The sequence below is a fragment of the Microcaecilia unicolor genome, chromosome 1 (assembly GCF_901765095.1).
Source record: "Microcaecilia unicolor chromosome 1, aMicUni1.1, whole genome shotgun sequence".
In the NCBI taxonomy this organism is placed as follows: domain Eukaryota; kingdom Metazoa; phylum Chordata; class Amphibia; order Gymnophiona; family Siphonopidae; genus Microcaecilia; species Microcaecilia unicolor.
In genome coordinates, this window is record NC_044031.1 from 273,248,615 (window position 1) to 273,275,747 (window position 27,133).

General features: G+C 44.0%; 1 protein-coding gene across 3 annotated transcripts in view; it reads right to left on the reverse strand.

Annotated features, from left to right (window-relative positions):
- Positions 1–27,133, reverse strand: part of LOC115472456 (ubiquitin-conjugating enzyme E2 E1-like) — a 172,095-nt gene that overhangs the window by 69,342 nt on the left and 75,620 nt on the right. For all 3 annotated transcript variants that reach the window (XM_030206752.1, XM_030206748.1, XM_030206757.1), the window contains exon 4: positions 2,890–3,018. In XM_030206752.1, the coding sequence (XP_030062612.1) occupies positions 2,890–3,018 (129 nt within the window). The remainder of the gene's footprint in view (positions 1–2,889; positions 3,019–27,133) is intronic.

Here is a 27,133-nt window from a genome sequence, read left to right on the forward strand (position 1 = left end):
TGTTAAAATGTTCCAATGTTTATATATAATTTTTGCAATCTGTGGAGATAGCGACATATATTGCATAATGCATGGGATATTCCTATTTTTGATGTTTTTGTTGTTTAGGTTCCAACAAAAATTCACGATGATTAATAGAGCTCTCTTATAAGCATGTTTAATAATTTTCTTTGGATATCCTGCTTTAGTTTTTCTATTAGTTGCATAGCAGCTCGCTTATATTTTTGTGAAGAATCACAATACGTCTGTACCGCAAGAACTGAGCAAATGGTAAATTATTGCGAATATGAGACAGATGCATGCTGTTATAGGATAACAAGGTGTTGCAATCAATAGCTTTAGTAAACAAATCTGTCTCAAGTTTACCATTGTTATAGTAACATTACGTCCAAAAAGCTATTTCATACTGATGTGTGTTACATTGAAATTGATGGTAGAATGACAGGAATTCAATTCATAACAATTGATCTAATGAATATTGATCAGAATTTCAAATCAAAAAAATATCAATATACCGCCGCCACCAGCAGACAATATGTTTAAATGACGGTAATTTGTAATCATATATAGAGATGGTGTGAAGGTGTCCCTTTGGATTGATAAATAATATTAACAAAATGAACCTCAAACCTCCTAACAGGGAATCATGCAAAATTATTGCTAAACCCCTGCTTCAATAGGAGTAGAGTACTATCATGGGTTCTATTTAAGAGAGTCAAGAGTGAAAAAATCCCAACGTAAAAAACCTCATCAAACATGAGAAAACCGATGGGATAAAAATGTTCTTCAAAGTGAGACATAAAAAGGTTAGCACTGCAGGGGCACAAGCCGCTCCCATAGCTATTTCCAGATAACTGCATATAAATTTCTCTGTCAAAAATAAAATAGTTATTAGGTAGTGCTAATCGAAGCAGTTGAGAAAGAAAATTAGTAGGCACAGTAATCGGTTTAGAGCGTGATTCCAAAGCATCTTCCATTACTGCAATTGCTTCACCTTTGAAGGTATGGCTGTATCTAAAGCGATTGAACATCTAGAGTTACTAGAATGCCTGAAATATGTGTCATAGAAAGTTCTTGAATCTTAGTAAGAAATGAGTTGTATCTTTAATGTGTGAAGCTACGAAACAGGGAGATTCTATGACTGTCGAGAGAGATTATGAGAGATATCAAGAGAGAATGACAGAGAGATTAAACGCGGCTCTGTTACGTGTGAACCTATGATTTTTTCTTGCTACTACATGGACATTAGAAGAGTTCCACAGATGTGAATTAATTTTTCTTATGATTTAAGCTAAGTACTTCCTCATTGTTGGTTGTTTTGACTTTGGTCCCGCTGTATTTTCTCTCCATATATTCTCGTTCTCCTTCTCGTCCTGACATCGTTCTTCCGACAATATATACAAGATGTCACGTTAATAGATTACCACAGTGTTATTAACAATTGATTTGTTGTTATACCACCATCGTTTTTTTACTGCAGACTGTTTTGAATTGTTCCAATCTGCGGGTTTTTCGGAGGTGGTGGTGGCCTGTGATGAAGCCATTATAGGTGTGTCCTTGGCTCATGAGGCCTCTATTTAATATTTCTAAGAAGTAACCTTTTGTTATACACATGGTGTATTTGTATGCCTACTTTAGAGCAATCTCCTTAAGTTTCTTAATTTATCGCTCTAGGCAGAATCATTAATTTTTTTGATACACAAAACTAAGCCATCTGAAGATGTTATTCTGGAAGATAAGAAACTACTTGCTGTCACTGTCAGCCACCTTGCTTCCCAAATACAGAATTTCTATATGTAGAGCCTGTGTATTTCTAAGGTTCACACTGGCATGATATGGGGGAAGAAGGAGTGCTAGCTAAAGAAGGAGAAAGGGAGGAAAAGAGAAACAGCAGGGCTTTGGGGAGAAAGAGCATGCTGAAGTAGTGAGGGGAAGGGGACAATGAGTGTGCACTCCCCTTGCTAATCCATGAAGATGTGAGTGGGGGCACCATGAGACAAATTTATCTTGGTGCTATAGCTCATTTCAGTGAAAAAAAAAATCTCATTGTCCAATAAACTGGGTTCCTATCCAGTCTATTTTGGAGATGACCATAATTAATATGTATGAGATGAACACATGCAGATGAATATGCTGATGTGCATAGCCCACCCTTTTACCCTCCTATGAAGTCAAACTATGCCTATGTCTTCTACCCAAAATACTAATTTTGCAGCCCTCAAGGATAACAGTTATGAAACTAGTGTTCCATGGATTTGGACATTTACTGATTTTGTTCCCCTACGCCCCCCATGTGTAGCTTCTGCCTCTCTTCAGAGTATAGCTGGTTCAACTGAGCCAGCAAACTTCTCCAAAGCAGTGGCCTTCCCTGGAAAATGCCAGCCTTCAGTTAATTCAACCCCTGCCTCCTGGGCCACCACACAACTGGTCGCTGCTATTCTAGTAGTGAAAATTTAATTTTGTATTTTTTTTTTTAGAGGAAAAAAGCTGAATATAAAGTCACCATGATGTTTTGTGTAGCCCTTTGGTATTGTTATTCCTCTCCCCCTTTTATTAAAGATAAACCATACTGAAGTATTCCTCAGTCAAAGCAAGATGGATTACCTATACGGGTATTCTCAAGAGACACATTATCAGTCCTCACAGAACCTACCCTCTTTCCCCAAATACTGTCATCTCTGCATTTGTAGTTATACTCTGAATTGAGAGGGACACACATGACACAAAGATATAGGATATGCCACACTTGCTCAGTGAAGTACGTCAGAAAGATTTAGTGGCGAATGGGGCTTCCATCAGATGCCACCCATCATTAGGGCTGATCATCTTCTTTGGCCTCAGAAAAAGTGATTTATCATTTAGTTTAAAATTAGACAGCAAAGGCCTTACCTTTGGAGGTTTGAATGGGTATTCTGGGTAAATGTAATATCAGAAAGAAAACTCCTCCTTATACACTGAGGCCTGTGGTCCAAGAATGTTGATCTCCATTCATAGATATTATCTCCTTTGGGGCCAGCACTGTAAAATGCAAAACAAATGACAATATTCATTAATTAAAAGGCATTTCCCTTCACTTCCCACAAATAACCTCAATTCAAGCTTTTAATATCTGCCACACTGTCGGTAATAGGTTCTGTTACCAGTGAAGTTATATGTAACCTTAATTAGATATTCTCCATAACAGGAATTCCCAAACTATTAGTCATGAACCCCAATCACTGCAGGAAACAGGGTCCCGTACTTCAATCTTGCAACTGCCAGACCCTAGGACAAGCCATAAAGTATTGCTGATGCACAATGATTTGCATTCTGTTCCCCACTGGGGCTGTGAACACTGCCCCAGGAATAAAAAATTCAGGCCCTCTGCAAGTACAATATAGGGCTAAATTTAAAACTATGACTGATCTTCAAGGCCCTTAAAGGAAATGGCCCCGAGTACCTGAAGAATAGGATGATCTTCTACACACCGCCAAGGACACTAAGGTCCTCTCAAAGACTTTCACTAATCACACCCTCTCCAAAAGACATTACACGATGTGATATCCTCCAGAGTAGCCCCCACACTGGAACACATTGCCTGAAAACATGCAGGCTCATTTTCGAAAGACATGGACGTCCAAAAAGTGACATAAATCGGCACTTGGATGTCCTTCTCACAGAGACGTCCAAATCGGTATAATCGAAACCCGATTTTGGACGTCTTTGTCAGAAGTTCGTCCAAATCTCAAGGGGGTGTATCGGAGGCTTGTTCGAGGCGGGACTTCAGCATTCCTAAGACCTGGACGTCTTTTGAGCTATAATGGGAAAAAAACAAAGACATCCATGACTAAAACTTGGATGTTTTTACCTGGACCTGTTATTACAAATAAGGCACAAAAAGGTGCCCCAAATGACCAGCTGACCACTAGAGTGAATCGGGGATGACCTTCTGTTACTCCCCCAGTGGTCACTAACCCCCTCCCACCCTCAAAAAACATCATTAAAAATATTACGTGCCAGCCTCTATGCCAGCCTCAGATGTCATACTCGGGTCCACGACAGCGCATGCAGGTCCCTGGAGTAGTTTAGTAGTAGGTGCAGTGCAGTTCAGACAGGTGGACCCAGGCCCATACCCCCCCCCCCCCCACCAGTTACATTTGTGGAGGAAACAGCAAGCCCTCCAAAACCCACCAGAAACCCTCTGTACCCACATGTAGGTGGCCCCCTTCACCCTTAAGGGCTATGGTAGTGGTGTATAGTTGGGGGTTGGGGGTTTTGGGGGGGCTCAACACACAAGGTAAGGGAGCTGTGTACCTGGGAGCATTTTATGAAGTCCACTGCAGTGCCCCCTAGGGTGCCCTACTGCTGTCCTGGCATGTCAGGGGGACCAATATACTACAAATGCTGGCTCCTCCCACGTCTAAACGGCTTGACTTTGGACATTTTAGATGTTGACGTCTTTGCGTTCGAAAATCCAAGGATATCCATGGTATTTTCGAAAAGATGGACGTCCATCTTTTTTCGAAAATGATCTTTTCCCCATCTCCGAATTTGGACGTTTTACAAAGACGGCCAAATTCCAACATAGACGTTTCTTTCGAAAATACCCCTCTTAGTCTCACAAGGGGTGGCACGGGCTGAACATACTGCAGCAGGACATGTTTATCCACTCTTACCTAGCTGAGATAATATTTAACCATTTCTCTGACCTCGTGCAACTTTCTTTAGTCACCTTACTTTCTAACTCTTCTTACTCTCTTACCTGTTTATATGTTCCATCTTTGCTTATACCCTTCACTGTCAATTAAAATGTTCTAGTACTTATTGTGTTGACATTGTAAGTAGTATACTATGTCGTGCTTTGTATTGTTATTTGAATATTTTTTCTGCTGTATTTGCCTATTGCTCGTTAGATCTATTCTTATTGTACATCGCCTTAAGTGAATTCCTTCAAAAAGGCGGTAAATAAATCCTAATAAATAAGAATGCACAGCACTGTCACTCAGCTACTGAGTTGGCCCAAAAGATTTATTTAATTTTAAATTGTTTAATAGGCTAGAAAGGTTTAGCAAGTTTCTCTGGTAAGGGTACATTGCTGAATGTGGACTGGAGATGTCCTATTTCCTAGTTCATAATATTGTGCTATAGTCACGACACTGTCCATAAAAAAGCAAAGCAACAGAGAATTAAAAAAAAAATATTGTCAGAGTTTCATGCTTAAATTACACCTGCTGCTTTTGGCCCATCAGGATTCGAGTGGGAAAAAAAAAACGTAAGTGGGGCAATGTCTCAGAAACAGGGATCAAATAATAAAAAAAAATCATAACGTATTGATGGATAGGGAAGGGTATACCAGAGGTAACATAGTAAATGACGGCAGAAAAAGACCTGCATGGTCCATCCAGTCTGCCCAACAAGATAAACTCATATGTGCTACTTTTTGTGTATACCTTACCTTGATTTGTACCTGTCCTTTTCAGGGCACAGACCGTGTAAGTCTGCCCAGCACTATCCCCGCCTCCCAACCACCAGCCCCGCCTCCCACCACCGGCTCTGGCACAGACCGTATAAGTCTGCCCAGCACTATCCCCGCCTCCCGCCACCGGCTCTGCCACCTAATCTCATAGGTAGGTTCTCTATGTTTTGTTTCACGATAACAAAGTTTTCATTACTATTGGACTTTTTTTGTATTGTTTTGGTTTCTTCTAATATTGTTGAAACATATTTAAAAAAAATCAAACAAAAGAATTTAACATATATATTCCTATATGCAGATTGCAAATCAAAGTACAGGGCCGTGCCTAGGGTCTCCGGCGCCCCCCTGCAGTTGGCCCTGCCCCCTGAAAACGATCGCTATACTACCCGCCCTCTTCTCCCCAGATCCTTTTCCTTTTTTTTTTTTTTTTGTTTAAATTTACCTCTGTCCGGCGGCAGCGTAGCTTTAGTGAGGAGGCGGCGCTCCCCCGCCCCGACGTGTCAGTCTTCCCTTCGCTCAGTGTCCCGCCTTCTTTTGACAGCTGCTCCTCTTTTTTTTTTTTTTCCACTGTTGTTCTCATTTTATCAGTCTCCTTTTTGAAAGTTAAATGCTAATGTATTTCCTGCATATACTTACTCCAAAGCTAATATCAAATCTGATCATATTATGATCACTGTTACTAAGCGGCCCCAGCACCATTACCTCCCGCACCAGGACTAGGTCTAGTATTTTTCCTTCTCTTGTCGGCTCCTGTACCAGCTGCTCCATAAAGCGTGTATGCTGTTCAAAAATACCATCCTGGAAGCCCAGGCCAAATATATTCTGCATATTAAAAAAGGAGGAAGGAAGACCAAACGACAGCCGGCATGGTTAAAAAGTGAGGTGAAGGAAGCCATTAGGAGCTAAAAGAAAATCCTTCAGAAAACAGAAGAAGGAACCGACTGAAAATAATAAGACACAACATAAGGAGTGTCAAGTCAAATGCAAAGTGCTGATTAGGAAGGCAAAGAGGGACTTTGAAAAAATAGATTGCATTAGGAGGCAAAAACACACAGTAAAAAAATTTTTTTTTTAGGTATATTAAAAGCAGGAAGCCGGCAAAAAAAATCAGTTGGACCACTAGATGGCCGAGGGGTAAAGGGGGCAATCAGGGAAGACAAAGCCACAGCAGAGAGATTAAATAAATGCTTTGGTCTTCACCGAGGAAGATTTGGGAGCGATACCAGTGCCAGAAATGGTATGCAAAGCTGACGAGTCAAAGAAACTGAAATTTCTACAAACCTGGAGGATGTAATGGGGCAATTTGACAAATTGAAGAGTACCAAATCTCCTGGACCGGATGGTATCCATCCCAGAGTACTGATAGAATTGAAAAATGAACGTGCGGAACTATTGTTAGTAATATGTAATTTATCTTTAAAATTGAGCGTGGTACCAGTGGCCAATGTAACACCGATTTTTTAAAAAAGGTTCCAGAGGAGATCCGGGAAATTATAGACTGGTGAGCCCAATGTCGGTGCCGGGCAGAATGGTAGACACTATTATAAAGAACAAAATTGCAGAGCATATTCAAAAGCATGGATTAATGAGAAAGCCAACATGGATTTAGTGAAGGGAAATCGTGCCTCACCAATCTATTACATTTCTTTGAAAGGGTGAACAAACATATGGATAAAGGTGAGCCAGTTGATATTGTGCATCTGGATTTTCAAAAGGTGTTTGACAAAGCACCTCATGAAAGACTCCAGAAGAAACTGGAGTCATGGAATAGGAGGTAGTATACTATTGTGGATTAAAAACTGGTTACGAGATAAAAACAGAGAGTAGGGTTAAATAGTCAGCATTCTCAATGGAGAAGGGTAGTTAGTGGGGTTCCCCAGGGGTCTGTGCTGGGACCGCTGCTTTTTAACATAGTTATAAATGACCTAGAGATGGGAGTAACTAGTGAGGTAATTAAATTTGCTGACAACGAAGTTATTCAAAGTTGTTAAATCGCAAGAGGATTGTGAAAAATTACAAGAGGATCTTATGAGACTGGGCGTCTAAATGGCAGATGGCATTTAAATGTGAGCAAGTGCAAAGTGATACATGTGGAAAAGAGCAACCCAAATTACAGCTACGTTTTGCAAGGTTCCACATTAGGAGTCACCAACGAAGAAAGGGATCTAAGTGTTGTCGTTGATGATACATTAAAACCTACTGCTCAGTGTGCCACGGTGGCTAAGAAAGCAAATAGAATGTTAGGTGTTATTAGGAAAGAATGGAAAACAAAAATGAGGATGTTATACTGCCTTTGTAGCGCTCCATGGTGCGACCACACCTTGAATATTGTGTTCAATTCTGGTTACCACATCTCAAAAAAGATATACTGGAATTAGAAAAGGTGCAGAGAAGGGCGACAAAAATGATAAAGGGGATGGGACAACTTCCCTAGGAGGAAAGGCTAAAGCTGCTAGGGCTCTTCAGCTTGGAGAAAAGATGGCTGAGGGGAGATATGATAGAGGTCTGTAAAATAATGTGTGGAGTGGAAAGGGTAGACATGAAACTCCTGTTTACTCTTTCCAAAAATACTAGGACTAGGGGGCATTCAATGAAGCTACAAAGTAGTAAATTTAAAACAAATCGGAGAAATATTTTCTTCACTCAACATGCAATTAAACTCTGAAATTTGTTGCCAGAAAATGTGGTAAAGGCAGTTAAGTTTAGCGGGGTTTTAAAAAGGTTTGGACGGCTTCCTAAAGGAAAAGTCCATAGACCAACATTAAAAGGGACTTGGGGGGGGGGGGGGGGGGGGGGGGGGTCACATGATGCACTGAGAGAGAAGGATGCGTGTCTTTTGCTCTCCGAGGCCCTCCGCTCAAAATCGCTCGAAACCTCCTAAAAATCTGTACATAAGTGAAAGTTCAGCGTTACCAGCCTATCTAGAACGACCATGGATACGTATGTTGAAACAACGTCCAAGATTTTGCCGGCGCGGAGCGCAAGAAAAGGAGAGAGAGAAACAACGGGCGGCGGAACCTAGTGAGATGAAGGCCCCGCCTCAGAGTGGACAGAGCTTCTCGTCGGAGCAGCTGGCACAACTGACAACGGCGGTGGCCCAGGCGCTGGAGCCACGCTTTGAAAAACTATCCACGCAGTTCACGGGGATTGAATCCACACTAGCGGAGATAACACAGAGGGCCGGAGAGCTCGAGCAGAGAGTCTCCGAACTCGAGGATGTGCATCCGCCATTGCACTCGCAGATGGAAAGTTTGCAGAAGATGGTGGGCACTCTAACAAAGTGGACGAGATCGAAAACAGACCGCCACAGCAACCTTCGCCTCGTCGGCATACCCGAATCAGTGGGGGAATTGGTGTTGGCCACAGTGGTTAAAAAATGGCTGATCTCGGAGTTCGCTCTGTCGGACCATGCTGGGGCGCTGTGCCTGGAGCGGGTCCACCGGTTGGGCCGCATGCAAGATGGCTGCCAGACCCCGCATCCCGTAATCGTTAAGATACACAATTATATCCACAAGATGGAAATCCTACGGGGCTATCGGCTTAAACGGGACATCACAACTTATGACGGAAAGCTCATTCAAATCTTCCAAGATTTCTCAGCCTCCTACAAGAACGCAGAGAAGAAATTTACTCCGCTGTGTCGTTGCCTCCATGATATGCAAGTACAATTCATGCTTGTTTACCCAGCAGTGTTAAAAATACGCCAAAACGGCAAATGGCAGAACTATGATTCGTTCACTGCAGCACAAGAATACATTGCCAGTCTGGAACAGAAACGGCAGGAGTACGATGGTGGCCAGCAAACCAAGTGAGGGCAGCTTTCCATGGACATTAATTTTAACGGTACTGAGTGTCATTGATACTGTAACCTGGAATAGCCAAGTGGAGGTAAATTTTATACCTGGAATAGATAGGGCGGTGGGCCTCGAGCATGGCAGGGGCTCTGAATAGAACTGTATAGGCATGTCATGGGGTAAGGGTTTAGAAATGAGTGTGGAAAAGGGTCAGGGGGGGTAGTTATCATCGTTTGTCAGAGACAAGGAGCCGAGAGGGCATGGAGTTAGACACACAAAGTGAGGATTTGAAAGCTGCATGCGACCGGAGGTGGCAGCAGGGAGAGGGACCTTTCAGGTGTGTCTGGGGTGTGGCTGGGAGCCCCAGAGTGTTTACAAATTGGAATATCTGCACAGACACCCAGACAGCTAAGCCCTGAGCGGTAAGATACGTCTGGTTTCCTGGAATGTGTGTGGTATTACTTCTCCCATTAAACGAACCAAAATCTTAGCCACTCTCAAACGACACACAGTTGGAATCGCCTGCCTACAGGAAACCAGACTATCAGGGGAGGAACACGAGAAGTTAAAACGGGGCTGGGTGGGGGAGGTGTTTTACTCACCAGCCACCGGCAGGCGAGGGGGGGACAGCAATCCTCATACACAAAGCCTTAATGTGCACGGCCAAACTAGCATTTAAAGATGGTGCGGGCAGATATATAGGAATTCAACTTAACGTACAGGGGACCGAGATTCTCCTGGTATCGGTATATGGCCCCCACACAGCTGCAGACAGTTTTTACTCACAGTTGCTAGTGCACTGTCAAGGCCACACAAATTTACCTCTGGTGGTAGCGGGGGATATGAATCAGGTAATGGACCCGGTGCTAGACAGGTCCACACAGCCATATGCGAATCCCACCGGTGCCCCATCACTTTTGGATCTGTTTTGCCAGAAGCTAGGCTTACTTGACCCCTGGAGACTGCTCCATGAGGAGGAAAGAGACTACACACATACCTCCAGAGTACACCGCTCTCAGTCCCGGCTGGACTACATATTCACGTCCCTGATCTATTCCAGAGTGGTCGAGACCACGATCGGCCCAGAGGAGATCTCCGACCACTCTTTGGTGTGGTTGGAGATTGAACCGATGGCTCACTTTAGCCGGCCCTTCAGCTGGAGGTTCCCATCCTACCTGTTTCATTCGAAAGAATTTCAGGAACATTTGCAGAAGAGCTGGGAGGAGTTTTACACACACACAATCAGGGGCATGTAGAAGACTCAATCCTATTCTGGTCCACGGCAAAAGCAGTACTAAGAGGTGGGATGATAGCATTTGTCAGTAACCGTAATCGGAAAATAACACAGGGCATTGTAGATCTTGAGCGGAAACTCCGAGCAGCAAAGCAGCAGTATAGCAGGCGGGCCACACATGCACATTACGAAACTCTCATGTCCACGAGAACAGCACTCAACAGTCTATTACATGAACGCACGACTCGCTCCCTTCTTTATCGGAAGTATAGGCTACATAAATTTGGTGATAAGGCTGGAGGGATGCTGGCCCGTTTAATAAAAGGAATGCGTAAGAGAAATTACATTGCTGCTATACGCCAGCACACAGGGGCCGTTGTCACTAAGCCAGAAGAGATAGCGAGAGTATTTCACCGACATTTTGCCGCCTTATACGAGGGAACACCAGGGCCAGCGGATATGGAAGCAGCTATCCAAAAATATTTAGATAAGGTACAATTGGGGAAACTCACGGAGGAACAACTGCTATCCCTACACAAACCAATAGAGACCAAGGAACTGCATAAAGCTATCGCTGCGTTGAAGTTGCACTCCGCGCCAGGGCCCGACGGATTATCGGGAGAGTTTTACAAGCTATTGAGGCCCCAGATAACAGGACCTTTACTAGATTACTTTCATACGGTGATTGAAGCAGAGCAATTCCCACGTCATGCAAATACGGCATTAATAAGCTTGATACCTAAAAAAGGCAGAGATTTACTGCAGCCTAGCTCTTACCGGCCCATTTCGCTGATCAATGTGGAGGCCAAGCTGCTGGCCAGAATGTTGGCTGACAGGCTGGCCCCGCCCAACTGGTGCAAGAGGAACAGGCCGGGTTTGTTAGAGGGCGCCAGTCGGTTATCAATGTGCGCAAAGTGCTCCTGGCCACTCTTATAGAAACCGATGCAGCATCATCAGGGCTGTTAGTGAGCCTGGATGCGGAGCACACGTTTGATCGAGTGCTGTGGCCTTTCTTATTTGGAACCCTGAAATGGATAGGGCTGATGGGGTGGTTCCTGCAGGCTGTAACAACTCTATACACGGGGCACCGGCCATGGTATTGGTGAATGGGGTCAGAACAGAAGGATTTGATATACAGAAAGGGACGCGTCAGGGATGCCCCTTGTCACCGCTGTTATTTTTACTGACCCTGGAACCTTTGCTCTGCGAGATACGCACACACAAACATATCCAGGGGATACATATACACGGACACGATCTCAAGGTACTGGCTTACGCATATGATCTGATGCTGCTGTTGAGCCATCCGCAGACATCCTTGGGCCAGCTCCTCCGCACACTTTCCGGCTTTCGGCTAAATCTTACAAAATCATTGGCATTGTCGCTGGGCGCGGAGCTGCGGCGGAACTGGATGGGACCATTCCCTCTACAGTGGGCGGAGGAGCAGGTCCAATACTTAGGTGTGGCTATTCCTTCAGATGTGGGGAAGCTATATGGTAGGAATGTCCTCCCGCTGATGGCACAGACGAACCACACACTACGACTTTGGGGGGCTTTCCAGCTGTCCTTATCGGGCCATATTGGTCTATTTAATATGATGTTAGCTCCCAAATGGCTCTACCTGTTTCAGATGCTGCCCTTACACTTGAGACGGAGGGAGGAACGGATTCTGAATAAGATGACACAGGGCTTCCTGTGGCGGGGAAAGAAACCCAGACTCCCAATTCATATTATTCAGAAACCTAAGGCGCATGGTGGGATGGGCCTGCTAAATATAAGATATCTGACAGTGGCGTGCACAATGAGACATATCAGGGACTGGCTGACCAGGCAGAAAGATTTCTCTAATACGCGACTGGAGATGTCCCTCTCCCCTGCTGCGCACTTGGGTTGGTTGTTCCATGCACCTGGAAAGGGGATAGCGGCTAGAGTAGGGAGCAATCCACTGGTTACAACAGCAAGAGCAGCATGGAGATGGCTTTGCAAGCGACATCATTTCAATTGGAAGGCGACCCCCTTTTTGCCCTTATACCATAACCCGGACTTCCCAGAGGGATCCGCCTCAGTGACCTTTAAACGGTGGAGAGACAAAGGAATACAATATCTGTACCAGCTCTTGACTGACGAAGGGACCATACGGCCCTTTGCAGAGCTTAAGCGGGACTATCAATTGGCTCAGACTACTTCGCCTACTTGCAGATTCGGCACTATTCGAGACCATTGGGTTGGATCAACCTCAGCGAAGATGTGCAGGATGTATTGAACACGGCTCTGACTCTTGGGGCCCAGAATTCTGTGCCCCTCCGCTATCACCACAGGTTTCTCCAGGACTCCACGGAGGACATTGACTATATCAGCAGAGCACAAGCCTGGGCCAGGGATTTGGCGACAGAGGTGACAGCGGAGATTTTCAGCAATTTTCTTCGCTCGATACAGAGCAGTTCAGTTTACACGCGCTTACTGGGAGCTACAGTACAAATTTGTGATGAGGCTCTATGTTTCCCCAGCAACAGCGATGAAAGCAGGGTTTGGCGACTCAGGAGCGTGCCCTAGATGTGGTCAGGCACTTGCGACACATGTTTTGGCTATGCACTCAGGTAGCAAACTTCTGGTCTCGGGTGCTGGGAGAAATTCAGACATACTGGGGCCGCACCATACAGAGCCATCCGTTGCTGCTCTTTGGGATTTATAAAGGCACAAAACCTACACTCCCGGGATTCACCTCCTTTATCAGGCGAGTGGTGTTAATTGGGAAAAAGACTATACTACTGAGCTGGCGAGAAACTGCGCCCCCATCAATAGGCGTCTGGAGGACCCAAATGATTGAACTATTAAAATTGGAAAGATGTGGAGTTACAGATTTCTCCTCTGAAGAGGGCAGGAAACTAGAGAAAACGTGGGCGAACTTCTGGGACACATTGCAGCCAGTGGCGAGAAGCAGAATCCTAAACACACAGATGGACGTAATCCATGTGACCTGGCCTCCTTGCAACAATAAAGATAGTAGGGGGGGAGGGGGGATAAGGGGGGGAAGGGGGGAGTAGGGAATGGGTTAGGAGGGAGGTAGTTTTGGTACGTTCATTGTCTCTGTACATGAAGACACTTCTTTATGAATTGTTCCACATTAAGTCATGTACTGTTGTTGTTGGAAACTTAATAAAAATGAGTTAAACATAAAAAAGGGACTTGGGGAAAATCCACTGCTTATTTCTATGATAAGCAGCATAAAATGTTTTGTATTTTTTGGGATCTTGCCAGGTATTTGTGACCTGGATTGGCCACTGCTGGAAACAAGATGCTGGGCTTGATGGACCTTTGGTCTGTCCCAGTATGGCAATACTTGTACTTAGTGCTCCTGGCACCATGTGTCGAGGGGGATTGATGCTTGTGCTTTTTGGCTTTGGCTGGATGACGTTCAATCCCCACACGTCCTCATGTCAAGTCCGATGCACACTGGTCCCAGGGGCCCTGCAAAGAAGCCGGCGTCAAGGCAAGTGGAGACCTGTTCGATACACACCCACTCCCCGTATCAGACACTGGCCTAGCAGCCATGGGGACCGATGCACCAGACATCGATGCAAGTGCTGATGCTGATGTTAATACCGAAGATTCGGACTGGACTCCAAATATTTTGTCTGAGCCTCTCTGGACAGACAGGTTCTTTTCTGCATATGCAGGCGAAGACGACAAATGGAAGGGGTATGTTCTGGCCCAAACACTAGAGACACCAAGAATGGGTGTCATTCGCAGAGATGGTCCAATTGCACCGAGCAAAGCGTTTGAAGCTTCTAGGAACCTTCGATGACTTGGAAAGAAAAACTGCCGTGGCCAAATCAAACGACTCGATAGAGATATTAAAAAGGGACAAATCACCAGAAAAAATAAGGGGGGGGGGGGGGATAAATCCCAACTGGAGCTCATGCTTAAGTAGGTCTCGGGAGCACAGAAAAAATAAGAAAGCTTAAAAGCGGGGAATCAAACCTAAACCTGTAAGGGAAGGAATAGAAAAAAAAAATATCCTGAAAAAAATGACAAAAATGGGCAAAAGCTATTAAGGCACAAAGTCACTCAAAAAGTAGCAACACGCCAGACGTTGTAAGGAGCCATTAACAGCATGTTCTCTCCTCATGGAGGATGAAAAGAGACTGCTGGTCTCACACTCTCGTGGCGGGTGGAAAGCCACTCGCTCATGCACAGTGGAGATGCCGGTATGTGCTCTTAAAGCGTCTGCACCAGGTACTAGCCCACTCCTCAATTCACTTCACTGGCTCCCTGTCCGCTTCCGTATTCAGTTCAAACTCCTCTTGCTGACCTTTAAATGCATCCACTCTATGACCCCTCACTACCTCATCTCTCCCTACATTCCTCCCTGTGAACTCCACTCTCTGAACAAATCTCTCTTATCGTCCCCCTTCTCCTCCACCGCTAACTCCAGACTTCGTTCCTTTTGTCTTGCTGCACCTTATGCCTGGAACTGACTTCCTGAGCCCATACGTCTAGCTCAATCTCTACCTGTTTTTAAATCTATGCTGAAAACCCACCTTTTCACTACTGCCTTTGACTCCTAACCCTACTCATTTGCCCTCCTTCTCTCCTGTTCCTCTTTACCAGTAATTCCCTTGCCCGTAAATGTCTTGTCTGTCTGTTTTTACGTAGATTGTAAGCTCTTTGAGCAGGGACTGTCTCGAGACACATGTGTGTCTCATGTTCAACGCTGCGTATGCCTGGTAACGCTATACAAATGTTGTTAGTAGTAGTAGTGGATGACATCACCCACATGTGAGTCTGACATGATTTGCTTGTTCTTGGAGAAAACCAAGTTACTTATCTGTAGCAGGTGTTCCTTGGGGACAATAGGGTACACATCCTCATAGCATGGCTGATATCACCGATGAAGCCTTGCATGGAAAAGATATTCCAGCTTCAATAACTATAGAAGCACCTCTGCACATATGCCCCACCTCCTGCCTACCAATGTGGCATGGGACCACCTCACTCTATTAATTAGGCTTAAAGTAAAGTGCAGCTCCTACTATAGGCAAATAATTTGGTTTTCTTCAAGGAAAAACAGTATCAAATCCTCACAAAATGGGACTGTATAGCTACAGGCTGTGGTGCTAGTTGGGTCTTGTCTAGTAAGAGCAAAAAAGGATGCCTATGCCTTTCAAGGTAATAGAGTGTCATTAGATAAGCATAGAGGCCTGATGCACTCAATGCAAATGAACCCCTACATCTGATGGCAATCCTGAACGATACTGATGGACTGAACTAAGAAGGCACTAAAGCTGTTTCTCAACCCTGAAGATCTGATATCTGTGAATACCAATTACATGAAGGGGGCTTATGGTTGAGCCCCAGACAATGCAAGCACTAATTGTGAATATCCATTATAGATATGGTATTGCCACACTAAGGGGTGGGGGGTTCTGGAACACGGCACTGAAAAGTACGGACATAGCAAAATCAATGACTCAATTTTGAAAAGGTACCAAACTGGGGCACCCAAGGCCTCCACTGGAGGCCTGAAGCAGGCAAACACAAATATTTAGAACTGGATATAAAAAAAAATATCTACGATGCTACTAGGAACTGCATGGCAGACACAGGACTCTGTGAAAAACAGCAAACAAATGAAAAGTTAGTGAAGAACGAGAAAATGAATTTATTTACCTCTGGCACGTGTTCTCCAAGGAAGCAGGACTTTTATGCTCAATGAAGGGTGATGTCACCGACAGCATGGGAAAAAGTACCCTAGCAACTTTTTCTAATGTGTTTGAGCCATCTCACCCCTAGTGTTGGTGTCACAACTTTTGCACAATCAGGCTGTGTGTGTTTGTGTGTGGCAGCAGTGGTGGTGGGATGGTGGTGGTGATGTCACTGTTATAGCATGGGAAATAGTACCCCATCAATGTTTTCTAACGTGTTTGGGCCATCTAACCCCTAGCATTGGTGCCACAACTTTTCCAGGAGAATCCACCTGAGGCGGAGAACTCGAATGCCCCATGGAAAATCACAGAAGTGTGAAGACGAAAAGTGGGAGGTTGACCACGGATACCAAAGATTGGAGAGATGAATACTTCTAATCAACCGTTTATTGATGATAAAGACTCGACACAAACGTTGTGTTTCGGCTGCTAGGACTACATCAGGAGTCTTTATGGACAGGGAACATCTGATGCGATGATGTTGTGAAATGCAGAATTATTCGTGTACATATGGTAATGTGCAGTCTTTTGTTATGAAAAGTCAATATAGGTGGTCTTTAAAAAGACCCTTGTACAAAAAGACGCGCTTGCTAGTGAAGTTGGGTTTTGAGCGCAAGCGAAAAACAACAACAACAAGAAAAAACAACTTCACTGGCAAGCACGTCTTTTTGTATGAGGGTCTTTTTAAAGACCACCTATTTCGACTTCATAACAAAAGACTGCACATTACCATACGTACACGAATAATTCTGCATTTCACAACATCAATGCATCAGATGTTCCCTGTCCATACAGACTCCTGATGCAGGCCTAGCAGCCGAAACACAACGTTTGTGTCGAGTCTTTATCATCAATAAACGGTTGATCAGAAGTATTCATCTCTCCAGTCTTTGTGGAAAAGTTGTGGCGAGGAAAAGTGGGAGATTGACCACTTTTGACCAATCAGGCTGTGTGTGTGTGTGTGTGTGTGTGTGTGTGTGTGGTAGCAGCGGTGGTGGGAGGATGGTCTAGAAGCTGTTTTATTAAGAACTGCATCTACTGCCTCTTTCCATGACTTATCAGTTATGATGTATATAAACTGTACAGTTGTACAACGAAGGATGGAAAAGTGGGATGATTTTAATTTTTCTTTGGGGTTATGTGCATTTTGTTCTATTTATGATCGCTACGAACCACTCAGGTCTTTTTCATATATGCAAATAATGTGTATGTATATATGTATGTATATGTAAATAAAAACAGTGCAGAAAGGTTAACAATAAGGCAGGATTTCAAAAAAAGCATTTCTTGCTTACCCATCACAATTAGCTCATGCTGGAGGTGCTAGTGCATGGGGGTGCTAAATAGTGCAAGCAAAAAAGAGGAGTGAGAAAGACCAGAAAGGAGCGAGAAGGGATCCGAGTTGCTGCACTAGTGTGGGGAGAAAGTCTTGATGTAGAGGAAGAAGAAAAAGGAGCACAGACCTGAAGTAAGAAAGTTGGGGGCACTTCTGAGTCAATAAGAGAAAAGGAATCTCACTATTATCTGATCTTACATCAGCTGCCTATAGCCATAATATATGATGCAACACAGCCTAACATATCTCTATGGGAAACTCTGCTAATAGAGGGTTTACCAGAACCAGGATACAAACTGCATACCATCTCTGGGGTACTCTTAACTATTTCTCAAAGGAAATACCTCACATATTGATATTATAAACTTACAGAAAGTGCATTGTTCCATTTGCTGCATTCTTCTCACTTTGAACAACAAAACACCATGTAAACTGACCATGCAAAAATGCGATTTGATAAAGAATACACAAAAATCATTTGTATCAAAAAATTGATAAACACGGATACAACTTCATTTTCAAGATGTTTAGGCTTATGTAAAGAATGGGAGAAAGCCATTTCTAAACATATTTAACAATTGTATTTTATGTTTAAGGTAGAATTTAATCTTATAAAGTTGTGACAGTGCAACTCCGTATATTCGGACAGATTTGTGTTTAAGTTGTACACCTTCTTATGCAATGGAATTGGTGGTACAGTAGTATATCGAATGAACAGAATAGAATCCTTCAAAACAATGAACTGTTCGTCAGCCCCAGTGGCTCGGTGACAATGCTATGCACATGTGGTATCTAAAGGCAGCAGATGTAATAGACTACAGCGTAGAATATCCTCTTTTTAAGATCAGCAGTGAAACCTCACAGCAAAGGAGAAATTAGGTTTTACCTGATAATTTTCTTTCCAATAGTTCTTCACACTATTTTAGGACAAGTGGGATAGCCGTGTCCATCAACCAGCAGGTAAAGAGAATACAGAGCTGAGCTGTAGCTTATATATCCAGACCCTTAGCTCAGCCCTTCAGTAATTACTACTCAAGCAGAATACCCCCAGACATTGAGCCTAAGGAGCAACCAAAACTGCTTATGCAACCTCTATAGGCAACATAAATGCCAGATAAAACAAACAAGAAAGGCAGCTGAAGATACTGACCTCCGCAGACACAGCCCTCCGGAAGGGAAACCAGAAATGAGTACACTGCAAAAGCCACCGCTGCACCGCAACCAACCTTCATGGCCACCAAACAGCAGCGTATTCGCCTCGTAGAGACAGGCGTGGGCTCCTGAAATAGTGTAAAAATTATCAAGACCGACCTAATTTCTCCTTCAATTACGTATTTTCCCATTATTCCAGGACGAGTGGGATGTCCTAAAGCAATCCATAATGAGGGTGGGAATCTGGTCCCCGCCACTCGTAGAACAGCAGCACTAAAGGCGGCCGCCTCTCGCACCAACATAATCACCCAAAAGTGTTTTGCGAAGGTATGCAAAGTAGACCACATAGCTGTCCTGCAAATGTCAGCTGGTTGCACCTACAAAGCCTTAGCCCACGCGGACTCTGTCCAGCACGTCAAATGAGCCTGCAACACTGACAGAGGCTGCCTGCCCAACAAATTCGCCAACTCCACCGTCTCCTGAAGCCAACACGCTATCGCAGACTTCAACATCATCAAAACAGACTGTGCAATACCAACCACTATGTCATGCTCCCCCACCCAAAACAAAGTGATGATGGACTGCAGAGTCTGCGTCTGAGAGACCCTTAGGCAGCGATTGACTCCTTTGAGGTCTAACACTGGACGTACTGATCCCTCCTATTTTGGCACCACAAAGTAGATAGAATACCAAACCAGGTCCCGTTCGGCCTGGGGGACTGGTACAATGGCCCTGAGATCTAACAACCTGGCGATGGTTCCCTAAATATGCTCCACCTTGACAGGCCCCCCAACAAGAGGACTGTAAGAAGAGAGGAGTGACTGGGCAGGTGAACTCCAACTTGTAGTCACTTTGCAGAATATCAAGGACCCATTGATCCGAAGTAAAATGAAGATACATACCTGTAGCAGGTATTTTCTGAGGACAGCAGGCTGATTATTCTCACAACTGGGTCGTCGTCCGCTACGGCCCAGGAGACCAGGGAAAAAATTTCCACAGCAAAAAGAAGAGCTTTCCAAAACACTCCGTCACGCGGGACGAACTCTGCGCATGGGCGAACGGCTTCCCGCTAGCGACACGAGTGTGCCCTTCTCAGTTGAATAAAAAGCAAATAGAGAATTGAAAACAACTCCAAAGGGGAGGAGGGTGGGTTTGTGAGAATAATCAGCCTGCTGTCCTCAGGGAATACCTGCTATAGGTATGTATCTTCATTGTCTCCGAGGACAAGCAGGCTGGATTATACTCACAACTGGGGTATCCCTAGCCCCCAGGCTCACTCAAAACAAAAAACATTGGTCAATTGGGCCTCACAATGGCAAGGACATAACAGAGATTGACCTGAAAAGAAACAACTACGTGAGAGTGCAGCCTAGAACAGAAGAAAAATGGGCCTAGGAGGATGGAGGATTCTAAACCCTGAACAGATTCTGCAGCACTGACTGCCCAAACCGACTGTTGCATCTGGTATCCTGCTGAAGGCAGTAGTGAGATGTGAATGTGTGGACCGATGACCACGTTGCAGCCTTGCAAATCTCTTCAATGGAGGCTAAGTGAGCCGCTGACGCAGCCATGGCCCTGACATTGTGAGCCGTGACATGGCCCTCCAGAGTCGGCCCAGCTTGGGCTAAGTGAAGGATATGCAATCAGCAAACCAATTAGAGATTGTGCGTTTTCCGATGGTGACTCCCCTCCTGTTAGGGTCAAAAGAAACAAACAACTGGGCGGACTGTCTATAGGGCTTTGTCCGCTCCATGTAAAAGGCCAATGCTCTCTTACAGTCCAAGGTGTGCAACGTCTTCACCAGGGCGGGTATGTGGACGGGGAAAAAATGTTGGCAAGACAATTGACTGGTTCAGGTGGAACTCCGACACCACCTTCGGCAAGAACTTGGGGTGAGTGCAGAGGACTACTCAGTTATGATTAAATTTGATATAAGGTGCAAGCACTACCAGGGCTTGGAGCTCACTGACTCTACGAACTGAAGTAACAGCCACCAAGAAAATGACCTTCCAGGTCAAGTACTTCAGATAGCAGGAATTCAGTGACTCAAAAGGAGCTTTCATCAGCTGGGTGAGATCCCATGACACTGGTGGAGGTTTGACAGGGAGCTTTGACTAAAGCAAACCTCTCATGAAACGAATTACTAAAGGCTGTCCAGAGACAGGGCTTACCATCAACGTGCAGAAGGTCAGCCTGATTGCACTAAGGTGAACTCTTACAGAGGTAATATTAAAAAGTATAAGCACCTCTGGCCAAATATTTTCTGCACTCCTGTTTAGTGGCTAAGCAGCAAAACTCTGCAGTCTGCTCACGAGGGAGGGAGTCTGCAAGACTAAGCGTACTGGGCACCAAAGACTAAGTATATGCTTGTATAAAGTCGGTAGGACTGGATGCAGGTAATGAGCATTGAGGTCTGATAAACCTTCCTGCTGAACGAATCCAGAGACCAAGTCTCTCTGACTGGAGGAGCAGAGGCATAAGACTTGGCGCTTCTGGCTCGCTTGAGAGTGGATTTGACCACAAGAGAGTGGCGAGAATTGTGCTCCCTCGAATCCAGGAGCTTTTTGGATACGATATCGAGTGAACACTTTTTCGGTACTACTTGCAATGAGAGGGAAGATTCACGATTTTTCATCAGTATATCTTTAAGGAAAGGGTGTAATGGAACGGAATCTCCTTATGAGGAGATTCATAGCCTAGGACAGATAACATCTCTGCTTTAGGCTCGTCCTCCATCTCCAATTTAAATGGAATGGCCGAAGCGACATTCTCCACGAAACCTGTAAATGAGAGACATTAAAGAGGAGATTTATGTCTCTCTCTTAAGGTGGACAGGGATAAGAAAGAACTCTACAGGATTCCTTGTCTGAAAAGTAACGTGGATCATCATCTGACTCCCACATGCAGTCCAAGTCAGACTCCTCACCATAGCCCAAACGGGCAGGAGTCTGTGTCTGCCCTGACCTAGCAGATCCATGCCCATGATTCGGAGGGTACCAAGGGACAGCCCTTTCAGGCTCTGGAGCAGCTTCCTCCTCCAACGTAGAGGGGGGCAACACATGGGTCAACGTCAATATCAACACCCACCGAGGCATCGGAGTCAAGGCTGCTCCACAGGAAGAGTTGGGGCCTCAGGAAGGAGTTGAGGCTGAACTAAAATTGGCAAAACGGCCCTTGATGCCTGAACAGCATGCAGCTGAAACATCTGCGCCAGTTCCTCCCAAAGCATGGCTCAATACCACTCATTGAGGACAGACATCTGCATAGGCTGGGGAGCTGGTTTGGACACAGCCTGAGAAAATGCTGGTAGTGAACCGGTAGGTGGAACCTAGCTGCTCAGAGACTGGCACACTGGTATCCATGCCAAACAGAGAAGCTACTCTCTCAATGCATGTGCTTCTCGGTTACCAGCGATGCAGATACCCCGGCACTCTTAGCACTGTGCTTTAAAGGTGACCAATGCTTATGATTCTTTGGCTTTCCTCAACGCTCGGCATCATAGTCCTGCAACGTTGAACAGGATGATGTTGAACCCTTACATGTCCTTAGAATCGGGTCCTACTATCAGCGTCCAATGCTGAGGGAGGTGGAGACCTCCTCAATGTCAGCGCACTCTCAGTGGTAGGAGAAGTCTGAGTGGCCATCGAGGTCAATGTTCCCAGCACTGATAAAGTATCGGCCTTTGAGGAGCCAAAAGGTTTCTCTTGTTGGACCTGCCATGCCCTCTGCATCTGCGTTCTCAACTGCATTTTTTAAACACAGAGAACAAGAGTTAGGCTCATGGTAAGGTCCCAAGGCACCCGAGGCACCAATTCTGTGGGTCCGTTATAGAGATCACCCGACTGGATTGGGCAAACTTTTTAAAATTACTGGAGGTCTTTCTTGACACTGAAAAAAGAACCGCAACTAAATTAAATTCCTCAACCTTATACGCCAAAAAGGGGCAAAGCTTGAATTGAGGTCCACGCTCAAACCTAAAAAGTCGCACAAAACAAAACAAAAAAACCTAAAAAAAGCTGAAAACTGAATAAAGGGAAAGGTATTAAAAACTGCAACTATAAGGAAAATGAAGAAATCCCCGAATGAGAAAACTCTGAAAAAAATATCCTATGTGCTTTCCGTCCAGTCCTGGAGTATCCCTTGCCAGTCAGGTTTTCAGGATATCCACAGTGAATATGCATGAAAGAGATTTGCATATAATGGAGGCAGTGTATGCAAATCAAGTTCATGCATATTCATTGTGGATATCCTGAAAACCTGACTGGCAAAGAGTACTCCAGGACTGGACTTGGGAAACATGTTCTATTATATGTGCTGAAGAAAGACCACATAAACTTGACCTCTCAGCTCCACAGGGAAAAACATACAAAGGAACCTACATTTGTGCGTCAGGCGGGAAGGTACCCACGCATGCACAGTGGAACACATTTTCTACTTGTTAAGTATGCTAGTCTCCGTCTGCACAGGGCTTTGTCAGATGACATCACCTAGATGTGAGAATACTATGACCTGCTTGACCTCAGAGAAATGTATTTACTTTGTGAAGGAGGCCTGTATCTCACACCAATCAGAAGAAATGGACAAAGATTTAATTGAAGACATTCACAAAATAGCTCTGAAAGGGGATGTACTACTAACAGGTGATTTTAATATGCTGGACATTGATTAGGACGTCCCTCAAGTCATCTAGAAGCAATGGGGATTTTGGATTCTCTACCGAAAGAACTGTTCCAGCAGTTGGTAATGGAACCCACGCGGGATGGAGCTATTCTGGACCTGGTGCTTTCAAACAGAGAAAGTGTTCTGATATTACGGTTGGTGATTATTTGGCATCTAGTGATCACCAAATCGTGTGGTTTAATACTAATCCACAAAGAAAAAAAAGCAGGAAGCAAACCCCTACAGAACAGCCATTAAACATAGAGAAGGGGATAACACAATGACTTCCAGTCAACGGGTAAATGAAGAGACAAACTATTTGACAAGCACAAAGCAAGGACCCAAAACGGGACTGTGTTTTGGTGGTCAAAACCACCTGCATCAGGTCACAAACAGTGCTAAAATACATATAAATGAATCAGATACAATAAAAACAAATTAAACAATTAAAAAAGAATCAATGGAACAATAAGAAACAAATAAAAACCTTGAAAGCAACCTGATGTAACGTAAACGCAGAGGACATATAAAATGCTGATTAAATGACGAATATAAATATGAATAAATAAAACAGCCTGATATGAAATTAATATTAAAAAACTGATACTCTAGTTAATACAAAAATAATATGTATGAAATCCAAAGAATGCATCTACTTTATATCTAAAAGTATGTCTAAATAATAAGTAACTTGTACAGGTAAAATGTATGTGCCCTCAGTTCTAAAAATACTGTAAAAACTACTAAACAGTAAACGTAGACGGGTCATTCCATGCCAAGTGGTCTAAACCTTCCCACCATCATGTCTCCAATTTTGTTCAAATTGTATCTGTTGCGCGAGTCAGGTGTTAAACGAAGTTTCCCAGAATTTGAGGTCTCTAATTGCAACAGTTGCAGATCTAGACCCCCTTTTCTGAAAGGTTGTCAGTCCATGAGCGCGCAACATTTACCAAAATGCCATTTTTGGGGTCTAATAAAATCCAAACATTTATAAGAATGGCTAAAAAATTCAAATCCTGTACAGTTTTTGATGCTAATTCTGATGAAATACATTCTAACATTATAGATGCAAAATCCAGTCAAACAAGTTGACTCAAAATGTGCATCAAAATTGGTCGCGACTTATCGGAACATATTTGGACCAATATTCAGACCGCAAAAACGTCCATGCAAAGATACAGACTTGAAATTTTGAACAAGCATTATGCTTGTGCTGGATATAATACTGCCAGATTTGCAACTAACCAGCATCTATAACCACCCTGCAGGATCTCTTCAAAGTTGGCACTGTCAGCACAAATGGTAAAATGTACCAAAGTTCAAAGCCAATTATTAAAAAAAAAAGAGTGCCTGAATCAGCTTGTGAACAGTATCATCTGAAAGAGAAAATTGTGCTCTACAACGCTGATATGCAATGCCATCATTAAGTAGCCATTTACTCAGGTCAAAGTATGTTATATTTAGTACACTTGACGCGCTAATTTTTCTTAATTTCTAGGAAATTGGGTATTAATAGTCGCTTAAAAGTATTGATTTATTCATTTGTATTTTATTCGTTGATTGTCCAATCGTTTATTGTGCACTGTTATCAGTTTGGTCGTGCCATCTCAGGTGAATATTTCAGCTTAATAAATTAGTGATGCTGAACAAATAGATAAAGTCACAAATCTTCAGCCTGGGCAGTATGTTGCTTGCATTTATTGTGGATTGGAAACGTTTGTGAAACGTCAGTTGAACAGAAAGATGCTTTCATAAGCTTTATGCATCCTCATGGTCCGCCTACTTCATTTTATTGGCCGGTAAGATGCAATACTTGCTGGATTCCAGAACAACTTATCATTGCTGTTATTCCAGCTCCATCAGTGACATCATCTGGTCGGCAATACAGTTTCCCTGAAACCGTTCTCTTGCAGATCAATGATGCTTTCAGAATGATGAAGTAACTGAAGAAGGCAGGCTTGGGAACCTGCAGTGAAGTAACTGAAGAAGGCAGGCTTGGGAACCTGCAGTAAAGAAACCCACAATCAGGCTTGGGATCCTGCAGTAAAGATACCCACCCGTGGCCGTTACTGCATGGCTATCGGGCGTGGTCCCTATGGGGATGCTGGTTTCAATGTGATAACCAGTAATGGCTCAGCCACCATGGACCAACGCAATATATCGTGCACACAAAATATAACATACTTTGACCTGAGTAAATGGCTACTTAATGGTGGCATTGCAAAACAAAAATATATCAGTGCTGTAGAGCACAATTTTCTCTTTCAGATGATACTGTTCACAAGCTGATTCAGGCAGACTCTTAATAATTGGCTTTGAACTTTGGTACATTTTACCATTTGCGCTGACAGTGCCAACTTTGAAGAGATCCTGCAGGGCGGTTATAGATGCTCGTTAGTTGCAAATCTGGCAGTATAATGTCCAGCACAAGCATAATGCTTGTTCAAAATTTCAAGTCTGTATCTTTGTTTGCATGGAAGTTGTTGCGGTCTGAATATTGGTCCGATGAGTCGCGACCAATTTTGATGCACACTTTGAGGCAAATTGTTTGACTGGATTTTGCAACTATAATGTTAAAATATATTTCATTTGGAATTAGCATCAAAAACTGTACAGGATTTTAATTTTTTAGCCATTCTTATAAATGTGTTTGGATTTTATTAGACCCCAAAAATGGCATTTTGGTAAATGTCGCGCGCTCATGGACTGACAACCTTTCAGAAAACGGAATCTAGATCTGCAACTATTGCAGTTAGAGACCTCAAATTATAGGAAACTTCGTTTAACACCTGACTCGTGCAACAGATAAAATTTGAACAAAACTGGAGAACATGATGGTGGGAACTTTTTTTAATTTTAGACCACTTGGCATGGAATGACCCAGACACATCTTGGCATTAAATACATCTCACAGGGCCTCACTAAGGAAAGGATCCACAACTAATAAAGAAGTAAAAGAACATGCAGACTGCCAATAAAAAGATGTTTAAAAAAAAAAAACCCCAAACTGTGGAATGTTAGATATACAATATATAAAACAGGAGTAGTGCTGTCAAACACGTAACAGTAGGAGCACATCCAACTATTAACAAAAAAACACGCTGCGAGTACAGATTTTATAAAATAAACAAATAAAAAACATCTTCCTATCTCTCCCAACGTACCTTCAGAGTATATTCTCATGGATCTTCCTCCACCCACATCCCGCTCTCTGTTGGTGTTCCTCAAGGATCTGTCCTTGGACCCCTTCTTTTCTCGATCTACACCTCTTCCCTGGGCTCGTTGATCTCATCTCATGGCTTCCAATACCATCTTTATGCTGACGATACCCAGCTCTATCTCTCCACACCAGACATCACGGTGGAAACCCAGGCCAAAGTTTCGGCCTATCAGACATCGCTGCCTGGATGTCCAACCGTCATCTGAAACTGAACATGGCAAAGACCGAGCTCATTGTCTTTCCACCCAAACCCTCTTCCTCCACTCTCCATTTCTGTTGACAACACCCTCATCCTCCCAGTTTCATCTGCCCGCAACCTCGGAGTCATCTTCGACTCCTCCCTCTCCTTCTCTGCCCATATCCAGCAGACAGCCAAGACCTGTCGCTTCTCTCTCTATAATATTAGCAAAATTCACCTGTTTCTCTCTGAACAGACCACCCGAACCCTCATCCACTCGCTCGTTACCTCTCGCCTTGACTATTGCAACCTACTACTCACTGGCCTCCCACTTAACCATCTATCCCCCCTTCAATCCGTCCAGAATTCCGCCGCGCGTCTTATCTTCCGCATGGACCGA